A 13,109-nucleotide genomic window follows, 5' to 3' on the forward strand; every position below is an offset into this window, starting at 1 on the left:
TCATATTACCAAACCGTTCAGTAGTTAGGCTATTCATATTACCAAACCGTTCACTAGTTAGGCTATTCATATTACCAAACCGTTCACTAGTTAGGCTATTCATATTACCAAACCGTTCACTAGATAGGCTATTCATATTACCAAACCGTTCACTAGTTAGGCTATTCATATTACCAAACCGTTCAGTAGTTAGGCTATTCATATTACCAAACCGTTCAGTAGTTAGGCTATTCATATTACCAAACCGTTCACTAGTTAGGCTATTCATATTACCAAACCGTTCACTAGTTAGGCTATTCATATTACCAAACCGTTCACTAGTTAGGCTATTCATATTACCAAACCGTTCAGTAGGTAGGCTATCAATATTACCGGAGCTTAATCTTATTCTATGGTGGATTCGCTGTCGCAATTTATGGAAGATTACAAAACTTTGGAGAAAACAATAGATTGCAAAGTCAAAGATACTGGTTTCTCCTATCCATCTGTGGCAAAGATATGACAAATTCAGCTCCAGAACCAGAAATAGCCTAGCCAGCTTGCTAAACTTTCAAATACGGTTTAGTAAAAAAACAGATGACACTAGCTACCTTGAGGATGTTAGCACGCTAGCTACACTGACAACTTTCAGTGCCCTACTTATTTCTCCACTCAACATGAAAATCACCACAACGTTCCCACCCCCAATTCGTTAATATGTATTAGCAGCCTGTGTAATTCTTCAGAGGCGGAACCTAAACGAGTATTTCCCAAGCACAGGAATTACATCGAAATAGGGGCAGGGGGCCTTTAATGTATTATCTTCATATGTTTTGGTTAGAGTGAATAGAAGGATGCTGGCTGACATTTGTATACCTTCCAGAGCTTGAATTGAATCAATCTATGCAACAGAACCAAATAGTGCATTGCAAGAACATGTCAGACTGACTTGGAGGTTAGTTAGTTCAGGTAACAAGGGTTATTTGAACCCCATTCATTGTACGGCTGGGAGATGGACTCTCTGTCAGCGATCACTCCAACTATTTAGATTAATTTCTACATACTTACTTTTATAGCTTTTATTGCAGACTTGGTAATATTGGTCATTTTCGCCTTGGAGATTGGAGGCTTGTACTCATTCAACGAGAAGAGCTGAAAGACAAAAAGTGAAGGAAACAAACCGTTCAAACACATTTTAATATAAAAGTGTTAAGACAAGAAACACATTACTCAGGACTGAGGCTAAGACTTAAGAGGAATGGCAAACATTTAGTTTGTACAGTAGCCTACATAGGCCAGGGAAAGGGTGTAGTCAAAAAAGTGTTTAAAAACACTTGGGGCTGTCTTTATTATGTGCACAAAGAATATTCACGCAATAGCCTCCAGTGAAATATTAGTAGCTGAAAAAGTAGTGCGTGTATTGGGCATGATGCTGATGTTTTAATTCGCTCTATGTCGTCGACGATATCTGATTTTATGGTTCATGTTATGTAATTCTACAAAGGCACCCCATGTTGTGGCCACATTCCCCCTCTTTTTTTTTTACTAGTTTAGTCATGCATTATTACTACAGAGATCATAACTAGATGTGTGAATGAATGCAGATCACCTACTAATGACTATGGAGACTCGAATTTACGAATATTTACTGTCATCGTTTGGCTTCAGCAACAACCGGGCCACACAGAATGCTTGACATTGACACATTTGGCAAACTTGAACGGAAGAACAGACCCAGATGCAAAGTCTGGCACATTTCTACCAACATCAGTTATTTTGGAAGATAGAAATCAGCTAGCTAAACTAACCAACGGATCAGTAAACCCGTCCTGCCCTTGCTAACTGAAGTGAGACGAATGACTCGACCGGTGTGACTTGGCTGAAAACTACGGGGCCCCCCAAAATTATTTAGAACAAAATACAATAGCTTGCTAGCATGCTATTTTAGTTACCTACAAAGTAATACAGCATCAGTGATTGTTTTGCTGCATAATTTGCTAGCTAACTGGATCCATTGCACCGGCCGCCGCGCGAAAACATAACAGCTAACTAGCTCACGTTTTACCAGGCCTTGCTCGCTAGCTATTGTCTGGCTAACATTGTTAGCCATTGCTAACTAGCCAGCTAACCTTTACAGTTGACCGAGTTAAGAAAATAGCTAACGTTAGTTAACGAGTAGCTACCAAGATACCTAAGTAAATTAGGGTGACGTAGATAGCGACAGGGATTGTTTTGATTTCGAAGTTCAATTGAGTTAGCCTACTGTAATCTAAATTAGCTGGCTAGTCAAACATTATTAGCGCACTCTACCAGATGGCAATCTAGTTAGCTAGAGTTCACCGAGTTTAGCTCAGTATTGCTGACCAAATGACGGTACAGTAGCGCTTACATTGAAAATGACTAACTGGGTGATCAATATTCATGGTGGAAGCAAACCGTGTCTACTGAAAGGATGCGGCCTTGTGTCTAGCTGCCCTTCTCCCCCTTTCTGCTTTACGCTAGCTAACGTTAATCATACATTTCACTAACATTACAGTCACTTGTATTGAAATGTGAGGGAGAAATCATACAAACCTCGCCGTTGAATGCTTTGACAGCCTCCATGGTGTTGTATTTGAGTCTCGTTGTAAACTGTAAAATGTTTATATTGTTCTCCTCGACAACCGGTTTGATGCATGCTCTACGTTAGCTTGGTGAGATGGAGAAGATTGCCAATATGGCGCACGACCTCAATGAAATCCGAACAGCAGTACAGAGACGAGCGAACCCAAGTGTCACACAGTTGCATTGCAGGCCCAATGAAATTAGCTAAATGGCGACGACTCGTGGTCAAAAACATACACTAACACCCAGCTAGATTATTTTAAAAAGCATCTGTCTGAAGAAAAAAAAAATGCTGATATTTATAATGCAGATCTTTATTACTCGTTCGACACAGTCACTTAATGAAAATGTACCAATTAAAATACAATCGAACTGTACACACTTTATACCTATGTACAATGACTTTATTTACAATGCTAAAACAACTTAAAATATTTTCCACAGCTAAATCATATAAATTACAATTCAGGATTCATTGTTGCTGGCACAAAATGGAATGCTTGCATAACAACGTCTCCATAAAAGTATCAGGACCTGAATGTAACAGCTATCACATACAGCGATGTTGAATGATAAAATGTCTCTAGGAAAACCACAAAGATATCATGATCCAAATGTAACTAAGATAACAGTCACAAAAGTTTGTATCAAAAGCTTACATACTGTACATTTCATGGCAGTACTAGTGCATGTCTGTAAAACTATTAGAAAATAAAACCTTGTCCTATAGGCAACCGATCATGTTGCAAAATAACAAACACTTGTGGAAATTAGCTTTCAGAGGTGGACACATCTACCCAATGTTCCATCACTCACAACTTGAGATAACACAAATGCAAGCAAACACTGTACATATCACAACAGAAGAAAATGTCAATTGTTACATCTCTAAACCTAAAAAGATAAATGACAACATAAACAATATAAAACCATATAATGTCATCCAATCAACCAAATGTTTGCATCAACTCCAACTTTAAAAATAAGACACTTTCCTCTTATCATGATTCCACTTAGTGGAGAGTCAACACATGAGCTGCTTCCTATCATATGTAGTTAGATAAAAATGCAGCCTGTGTCAACCTGGACTTGGTGGTAGGAGTAATAGTAAACGTAAATCATAGAAAAATGTAAATCTATCTTCCTTCATTTAGTATGATATGTTACATTTAATATGATATGTATTAATTTGTGGCTGCCCATCAATTTCGGATGTTATGCTATGAATTACAATTCAGATGATATGTTACGAATTGCAATTCGTTGTGGCTAACGTTAGCTAGGTGCCTAATGCTAATGTTAGCTAGGTGGCTAATGCTAGCTAGGCTAAGGGTTAAGGTTAGGAGTTAAGTTAAAGGGTTAGGGGTAGCTAACATGTTTAGTAGTTGCAAAGTAGCAAGTAGTTAAAGTTACTAATTAGCTAAAATGCAAAAGTTGCCTTTGGTGTGATTTGAAGACGCAACCTTTGGGTTGTTAGACGTTCGCATTATACACCCAGTCATCCATGATACACCCTCTTTTAGTTTTTTTGTCTTAAGTAATCTTCTATCTTATGTAACCAAATGTAACATATCATGCTAATTTCAGTATCCTGGATTTATGTTTACTATGTTACGTCTAGTCTATGAGACCAGGCTGCCTGTGTACAACCCTTAGTGCTACTGGGTTATGGGTAGACAATAACGGCAGTGAGTCAAACATTCTGAGTAAAAGTTACCCCTAGGCACATGAACGCAATCTGCTCATCCATCCCAAGTCTTAACCATAAGCTAGCTTTAGTGGGGTAAACTCAACACTGACCTTAGATCAGTGTTTAGGGGCAAATTCATCCTAGTCCATTATAAACTGGTCTCTACAAAGGGGACAGCAATGGCATTGGCTGCTGCTGCTGCGGAGGGCTCTACCTCTGCTGCCACCTGGTGTCCATGCTTGAGACAGATCTCCTGGAGCAGAGGTGTGTTGACTTTTTTCCATTCCCTGAATCTGGATGGGGTGGGTTCTGACAGCACCTGCTCGATGGTCAACAGGTCTGCCTCCTTTGCCTAAATCAAAGGGGAAGAAAGAAAGAGTGTGTAACTATGCTCAAGGGTCTCAATACTAAACAGCACATACAATTTGTACATCGAAAACAACGACATACATGTGATCCTGCCACCTATGTGGTGATAAACTGATAAAAACAAAAGCATATAATAAATCTAGTCAAGTTGGCAGATGTACCTTTAGCGTGCTGTTGAGGGTCCTGATGAGGTGCAGTTTCTCGTTAATGTCCTGGTTTTTGCATCTTTTTATAAAGGAGGCTCTGAAGTCCCTCTTGGTGGATGGTTTGCGGTCTCCTATGGGAGAGAGGTTGGCCTGCTTGATGTGGATGTACAGTCTCTCCATCTCATCAGATGTGGCTTCATGGTTCACTGCAAGAACAATACAATGGACTTCAAGAAATGTATATTTCTGCAGAAACATATTTATAAGTCTACCACTTTTAAAGATAAAGTATGACAAGGTTTGAGGTCAGTACCCTTACTCAAAACAGGTTAAAAATAACATTGAGCTCATAGACGGGATTTAAATAGTGTTGACTATAACTCCACTTCGTTTCATATTTTTTTCCAACTAGTTGATTGACAGTTATGAGACAATGTAATGTTAGACAAAACTGTGAAAACAGGATGAAGACTAGGATGTTTTGGTATTCAAATCTGTTTAACAAAAATTCCAAGGCCAGGGCAGGATGTGTAGGCAGACATTCAAACTAACTCACATCTTACAATAAGCACAGCTACCAATGTGCTGCCAAAGACAGAAGATGTGACATTGCACAACAGGAAGTGTGGTCTACTTGCACTTCTCCTATCCACAGGTCTGATCACGTAAGAACTAAAGGCATCCAGGGAGCACAAAATTATTTTTCCTTCACAATTTGTATTGTGATTAATATGTTCCCCTTATTTAAGTCAACAGCCGTTAAGAAAAAAGCATTCTCACCATCTTCTGTCCCTATTTCTAGCACAGCCACCTCCTCTGTCTGCTCCCTGGGGTTAAAGTCCTCCTCCCTGGCTGTGCTCCCTGGAGGGTCCTGGTATGATGAAGCCTCCTGGTGGTGCTGTAGGGGCCCCTCGTTCTCTTGATTATGTGGGGGCCGATGTGTGTGGACCTGCACAGAGCACACCACCGTTTCCCCGACAACAGGAGAGGCCTGCGAGACCAGGTCCAGCCAGGACTGACGATGCTTGGCCAGTGAGGACACGGAACTCTGTGATGTCATTGTGCTGACAGGTGAGGAGAAGGAGCCATTGGTCTCGCTGGGAAGGGGGGAGGAGTAGGGGGGAGGGAGGGTACCCTGAGAGAGAAGAACATAAAGGGGTTGTTCAGCAAGGTTAACACTCAACACTTTCAAAAAATAAATGTAAGTCAGTGTAACTAGGGCCCAGAGGATTTCTTGGTTATGTCACACGGTTAGGAAAAACTTCTGGCCTTAATTACCAGAGCCTACTCGGCTGCCCAGTGCATACTGCCTACTGACCTGATGTCCACTGCCAGGTGGACCATCCACAGAGCCCTGGTTCATCTGCTCAGAGTATGGGGGAGGGGGGGCCTCTGTTGTCTCAGCCTCCTCGTGATCACTTGCCTCGCTGTAGCACTCTGGACACAGAGTCAAAATGCCATTAGGCTACATACTTGACAAACAATAATCAGCAGCGATACTGAGACAATAGTAGTAAAGAACAGAATGAGTCAATTGGTGGAATGGACCACAGCTGATAAATCATGCCGACTGATCAACATAAAAGCTTACCAGCAGTGTTGCTCTCTGTTGGTTCGTATTGTATTGAAGCAAGCCCAAGCTTATTCAACCAACTGCAACAGACAAACAGAGAGAGACTGTCACATTCCTCACTGTTTCAATGATGACACTCTTAACATGACTTACATTACAATCTTTTCATGCGACTTACACGTTCATCTCCTCGTAGGTATCAGCTGCAAAGTAAAAAATCATGACTTGCGGGTGACATGCTTTGATGGCACTGCAAGAGACAGGAGAGAACATAACTCAGATGATTCAGTTTCTCACTTTGTGTTCAATCATTCACACTGCGCTCAGGAAGTTACACATTCACGCGACCTATAACTTCCTGTCATTATGAGAGTTTGGCGTTCTTGGCAAATTGAAAATGTGGCAGTAAATGGTCAGTTATTACCTGGAATAGATGTATTGACTGGTTTTACACAAACAGTAACATGATTTAGTGAAATAAGAAACAAGTTACTTACTATTTTTTCTTGCACTCCAATGCTCTGTCGATGATGAAGTCAGTCAGGTTAATGTATCCCTCTGCTTTCTCTGCCTGAAAATAATATAGGATTGACAGAATCTTAGCATTAAAAGGTACTGGCATTTCAAAGCAATGAAAAGAGGCATTATTCAACCTTTTATCCATTTCTAGTTCCCTCAAATTAGTTTTGACACATGGTAAACATAGGCTTAATTAATTCCTCCATCTTGCCAGTAATCATGCCTCCGTAGAAGAAACTGACAGACACTTCCAGCTACAGGAAACACCATGTCAGACTCAGACGGACTAATTTCCAGCAGTGACGTAGCAGAGGTAGCAGAGGCAGCAAGCAGCTTTGGAAATGATACGATGACTCAGCATAGAGGGTTAAGTTATGAGTGTCACTCACCAGTTGAGTAGTGTACCAGTACAGGGAAGTCTTCTTCAGCACAAACCAGTACTTTTTCCATTTGAAACCCAGGAAGGCCTTTCCTTCTTTCTTCCTGTAGAGCCAGCCCTGGTAGTCCGACTCCCCAAGCTCTTTAACCGAGAACCCTCCGTCTGCTCATTGCCACATTGCCTGAACACAGAGGAGATCGTTCCTGAATTCATGCACCGTGGTTGCAAAGCAACAATAATATAATATACCTTTATTGCTATGCAGACATTTTGATATGACACTATGATTGGTTAAATAAATCCTCTTTAGCAAGTTCAGCAAGGTACAAACAATATTACAATGCCATGATTTACAGAGGGTTACAATATAATTCAAATAGTCCAATGACTCCATATTGAACATTCTACGCAACAGATTTGTTAAACAGATTTATGGTTCACCTGCTGATTCAGATTTTAAGCTAGTTTCCCAGTACAGCAGATTCAGAATCTCTTTCAGCCTACCTGTGTCAGATGGTGGTCAGACAAATCATTTTCAAAGAAGTATTCCAAAGGATATACAGGTAAATTCCAAAATGAAGGAAACACTAACATAAAGTGTCTTAGTAGGGTGTTGGGCCACCCATAAGCCAGAACAACTTCAATGCACCTTGGCATAGATTCTACAAGTGTCTGGAACTCGATTGGAGGGATGCAACACCATTCTTCCACAAGAAATTCCATAATTTGGTGTTTTGTTGATGGTGGTGGAAAATGCGGTCTCAGGCGCCGTTCCAGAATCTCTCATGGGTGTTCAATTGGGTTGAGATCTGATGACTGAGACGGCCATGGCATATCGTAATTTTTTTTTTTTAAAGTATGCTCATCAAACCATTCAGTGACCACTCGTGCCTTGTGGATGGGGCATTGTCATCCTATGGGGGTATGGCCATGGTAGCTATGGCAGGTTAGAGCATTGGGTTGAATACCCGAGCCGACAAGTTGAAAAATCTGTTCAACGTGCCCTTGTGCAAGGCATTTAACCATAATTTGCTCCAGGGGTGCCATACTAGTATGACTGACCCTGTAAAACAATGCATTTCACTGCACCTATCTGGTGTATGTGACAATAAAAATTTCCTTTTTTTGCGGAGCAAAATAATCACCTGCCCAGCATTTTTATACATGGCCCTAAGCATGATGGGATGTTAATTGCTTTCCTTAAGTCAAGAACTGCACGTGTGGAAGCACCTGTTTTCAATATACTTTTTATCCCTCAGTGTATCCATTATTTTGGCCGTTACCTGTTTATCACACACAATGAAGCAGACTGCTCAGCATACAGTAACTGCCCATAAACAGGTTAATAATATTGGAATCTCTTGCTGAGCCTTGTCTTAACCCTTTACACTAGTGGGAATTGGCCTTTATAGATAGGGCTAAATTGAAATGTTTCTTACAGAAGAAACATGAAAAGCATGGTAGCAATTGAAAGGAAATAGTTTGGAGATAATGGGAATATCATTAGACGACAGTTCAGGACACAGCAGTTCAACAGTTCCGGCGCATTTGTTGATAACTAAATCAGAAAATACTCTGGATACATTCAGGAACATGATGAGAATATTCCTGTAAAATGTGGGGTAGGTGCAACATAAATCTCCAAAATTACATGGGGTTGAGAGGACTAACTGGTGTCTCCACGTGGTCACACACCTCTCCACAGTGGGCACAGTTCCTAAGTCATTTCCATGCACTTTTATGACTCAAAGAAGAGTCTACAACCAAAAGTTGATTTTTTTTTGCTCTCCTAGCTGTGCCGTTGAGGAACTAGAGCAAGCACACTTGTAGTTGTTTTGAACACAGCCCTGCAATCACACAATTACTGTTGTTGTTTAAGCAATCCAAAAACGTCCCATTATCAATTGCAATCTGGGTCAGGTGGGCATCATTTAAAAGCTTGTTCTATTGCCAACATGACTAGCTTAGTTATAAAATATGATCTTACAGTGTTAGGGCAATTCATAGAAACAGATCATTTTGGTGTGCATAGAAAAGAGTCATGAGTGCATTCAGGTGCTTTTTCCGCAGTAAATTTTCTTCACAATAGACAAACAGGCTCATTCTGTTCAGAACAACCCAGATTATGACACCAACTGTACACCAAACATGGGGATCATAAATGGTGACACTGTATATGACATGGGTTTTATGATATGGAAATGTGAATTGTACATTTGGACTCAAAGCAGTATTCATTACAATCCTCAACGACTGATCTTTTAAAATAGATCGAGTCCTCTTAAATTTACAGCATTTCCATTAGACAACAAAACATTTGCAAAAGTTGCCCAATTAACCGGAGGGAGCGGGACTAAGTTCAGAACAGCTGTCAGTCAAAACCCAATCACAGAGCCTGAGTTTAGACGTCATCTATAACATGTTACTGTACAACCACTGCCTTCCAATTTAGATGTTTATCTGTGCCCAAATCTGCAATGTTCAACCTGTATATGAGTATAAAGGTCTACAGCATTATCAAAACAACCCTCCAATCGTCCTGACACTTCACACACGCCCAAATCAGTGGTGCCAAATTACAGTTGAGGGCACAGACAGCAAGCAGGCAGGCAGCAGAATCAGGCCTGGACACCAACTTACCTCCTCGAGTCTTCCTCTTGGGTTTCTGTCTCAGGGAAACCTGATAGAACAGAAGGTAGTGAGAGGTCAGATAGTCCCTAGTTCACGAGATGGGTGATTGAAGGTTGAGCTTCCCCAGACAGTGCAGCTCGATCAGACCGTCCCTCACCCTACCTCAGCTATAGTCTTTGAAACATCCTGTTTCACACCACCAGTGTCACTTGTGTGTGTGTGTGTGTGTGTGTGTGTGTGTGTGTGTGTGTGTGTGTGTGTGTGTGTCTCTCTCTCGCTCTCTCTCTCTTTCTGCAGCAGTCACAAGAAATCAAATATAACAATTGTTTGCCAACTTAAAAACAAAAATATGTATATGTATATATACATACATATATATATATATTTTTTTAAGTTGGCAAACAACTTACATTTACATTTTAGTCATTTAGCAGATGCTCTTACCCAGAGCGACTTACAGTAGTGAATGCATACATTTCATAGATATTTTTTTTTCCTTTTTCATACTGGTCCCCTGTGGGAATCGAACCCACAACCCTGGCATTGCAAACACCATGCTCTACCAACTGAGCCACATGGGACCATGGAACTTATATTTTTCTTGTGACTACTGCAAAGAGATGTTTTTTTTATTCCATGTGTAACTCTTTTTGTGTGTGTGTGTATATATATATATATATATCTCAGAGGAAGCTGTAATGATGACACCATATGAGAAAGGAATTGCAGACGCAATTTGTGACTACTAGCTGCCTCAGGAAAAAAAAAAAAAGCCCATTTAAAAAAAACTTCCTTAATAACATATAAGAGACCTATAGATAATCTCCAGTACTTACAGGGTTGTAGTCATCACCTGCCATGGAGGGAGCCAGAGATATAGGGAAGGCAGCCTGCAGGCAGGCAGGGAGAGAGAGAGATACCTTTTCAGTTTATCGACAGACCTTTAAATTCAAAACATTATTTACCCCCATGTTAAATTAATAGACTGAGTACAATACTTCAAATGTCAAAGGGTCCACTTTGACATCTCTCCTGATTTAGAGAAAAGGGGGAACTGCTTCGCATCATGGATGAGTTGGTGTCCATTTATAGCATGACCCTTGTACATTGCATTTAGTCTTCATAAGTGAACTTGCACAAGATTGTAGTCAGCCCTTCTTATAGCAGACTATGACCCATAATGTCTTCAAACCAAACTGACATTGTCACTGACATTGAGAAACAGTTTCCTTCACATTGCCATTATTGACACACTTCCTCCTAGAATACTTCCTCAGGGGGACTGCGTTTCTCACAGAGAACATCGAGGAGTTTGATGGAGGGACCATCAGACCCTGGAGCCACACAAACCAAAATGTAGGTCACATCAGCTGATAAAAACATGCAAAATAAGGTTAATCTCTTTCCAGGTTAATGGTCATGATGAAGCCACAGTCCATGGATGGACAAAGAAAATGCTTCCAATTTAACACTAGATATTTTTTTAAAGAACTGGTAGCTCAAAATACACATTCCTACCATACAGTTCCAAAATGCTGCAACGAAAGAACAATATACATATTCATTAAGTCAAGATGAATCCCTGATTAATCAGTACCTGTTGCTTTCAAAAGAGCTTAGGAATATATCCACTTAAGAGTGTCAGCTTCATAAGGCTGGTCTTCTCCAAATGACACATACTAAAGACGAGAAACATACCTAGGCTACACTTCTTGTCTGTCTTGCTCAACACACTTGCATCTCAGTCGGCAACATGTTTTGTTAGCCAACTGATGACTGTGAGCCTAGTGATGCTTCATCACACTATTAACCACAACCGCAGCAGTATGAACTAACCACAGCGAAGCAGATGAACTAACTGCACCTGTTATCAGATGACATAAATAATATAATCACTTTACCAGAGCATCAATAACTGTGTGAGTACTGACTGAAGCATAATACCATATCAGGAATCAAATGCATCCGCACCAAATAACTGCCATGGTTGGAACTAAACAAGAATTGGATATCACAAAAACAAAATTATTTAAAAACACTAGCTGGACTGAAAGGGGTTCAGTGAAGTCATGTAGGCCTACAACCGTTTACTCAAAATGTGTCTTTCTTTGATGGAGTGACTGGTTAAATTGATTGACTCAAGCCCCGTGTTTGTGTTAGTTAAACGTATAGGTAAACGAAAAACACAATCTAGCCCTCAAAAATCACCCTGAAACATACCTGCAACTTAGATATGAAAATACGTATTTTAGTGCGGATAACGTCTCTGTTGAAGGAAAGCTTGCGCTTACAACGGCGAATCCCCGCTAAAACTTTGGTGAACATTAGGTTGCAATAATAGTAGCAGTGAGTCCGAATATGTCCGTCGAGTTAAAGTACGCTCCGTAACCCAATAACCACTAGATGTCACTCTAGCGCAAATATGGAAATTAGATGGTAGGTTACATTTGTTCATCAAACCTGCTGACATTTTTAATTTATTTCACCTTTATTTAACCAGGTAGGCTAGTTGAGAACAAGTTCTCATTTGCAACTGTGACCTGGCCAAGATAAAGCATAGCAAATCGACACATACAACAACACAGAGTTACACATGGAATAAACAAAACAAAGTCAATAATACAGTAGAACAAAAGACAACAAAAAGTCTATATACAGTGAGTGCAAATGAGGTAAGATAAGGGAGTTAAGGCAATAAATAGGCCATGGTGGCGAAGTAATTACAATATAGCAATTAAACACTGGAATGGTAGATGTGCAGAAGATGAATGTGTAAGTAGAGATACTGGGGTGCAAAGGAGCAAGATAAATAAATAAATACAGTATGGGGATGAGGTAGGTAGATAGATGGCCTGTTTACAGATGGGCTATGTACAGGTGCAGTGATCTGTGAGCTGCTCTGACAGCTGGTGCTTGAAGCTAGTGTGGGAGATATGAGTCTCCAGCTTCAGAGATTTTTGCAGTTCGTTCCAGTCATTGGCAGCAGAGAACTGGAAGGAAAGACGACCAAAGGAGGAATTGGCTTTGGGGGTGACCAGTGAGATATACCTGCTGGAGCGTGTGCTACGACTGGGTGCTGCTATGGTGACCAGTGAGCTGAGATAAGGTGGGGCTTTACCTAGCAGAGACTTGTAGATAACCTGTAGCCAGTGGGTTTGGCGATGAGTATGAAGCGAGGGCCAACCAACGAGAGCGTACAGGTCGCAGTGGTGGGTAGTG

At 40.7% G+C, this 13,109-nt stretch overlaps 2 protein-coding genes across 4 annotated transcripts in view; both read right to left on the minus strand.

Annotated features, from left to right (window-relative positions):
- The window catches only part of LOC106610788 (SR-related and CTD-associated factor 8), a 37,466-nt gene extending 34,726 nt beyond the window's left edge, over positions 1 to 2,740 (minus strand). The window contains exons 1-2 of one of the 3 annotated variants that reach the window (XM_014210365.2): positions 2,554 to 2,740; positions 1,048 to 1,131 (exon numbers count right to left, since the gene is read on the minus strand). In XM_014210365.2, coding sequence (XP_014065840.2) covers positions 1,048 to 1,131; positions 2,554 to 2,583 — 114 coding nt within the window. In that variant the 5' untranslated portion in view covers positions 2,584 to 2,740. Of the gene's footprint in view, positions 1 to 1,047; positions 1,132 to 2,553 lie in introns of those variants that run through there. The other 2 variants (XM_014210367.2, XM_014210368.2) reach the window with 2 other exon arrangements.
- A 141-nt stretch (positions 2,741 to 2,881) lies between these two features.
- Positions 2,882 to 12,347, minus strand: LOC106610793 (interactor protein for cytohesin exchange factors 1-like). The gene is given in 12 exon segments (XM_014210379.2): positions 2,882 to 4,625; positions 4,804 to 4,994; positions 5,569 to 5,923; positions 6,107 to 6,225; positions 6,380 to 6,441; positions 6,540 to 6,611; positions 6,859 to 6,932; positions 7,270 to 7,410; positions 7,412 to 7,440; positions 9,900 to 9,939; positions 10,727 to 10,780; positions 12,111 to 12,347. Coding segments are annotated over 12 exon segments (1,446 nt in total). The 5' UTR covers positions 12,216 to 12,347; the 3' UTR covers positions 2,882 to 4,421.
- Positions 12,348 to 13,109: the final 762 nt, after the last annotated feature.

This window comes from Salmo salar, chromosome ssa09 (assembly GCF_905237065.1).
Source record: "Salmo salar chromosome ssa09, Ssal_v3.1, whole genome shotgun sequence".
In the NCBI taxonomy this organism is placed as follows: Eukaryota; Metazoa; Chordata; class Actinopteri; order Salmoniformes; family Salmonidae; genus Salmo; species Salmo salar.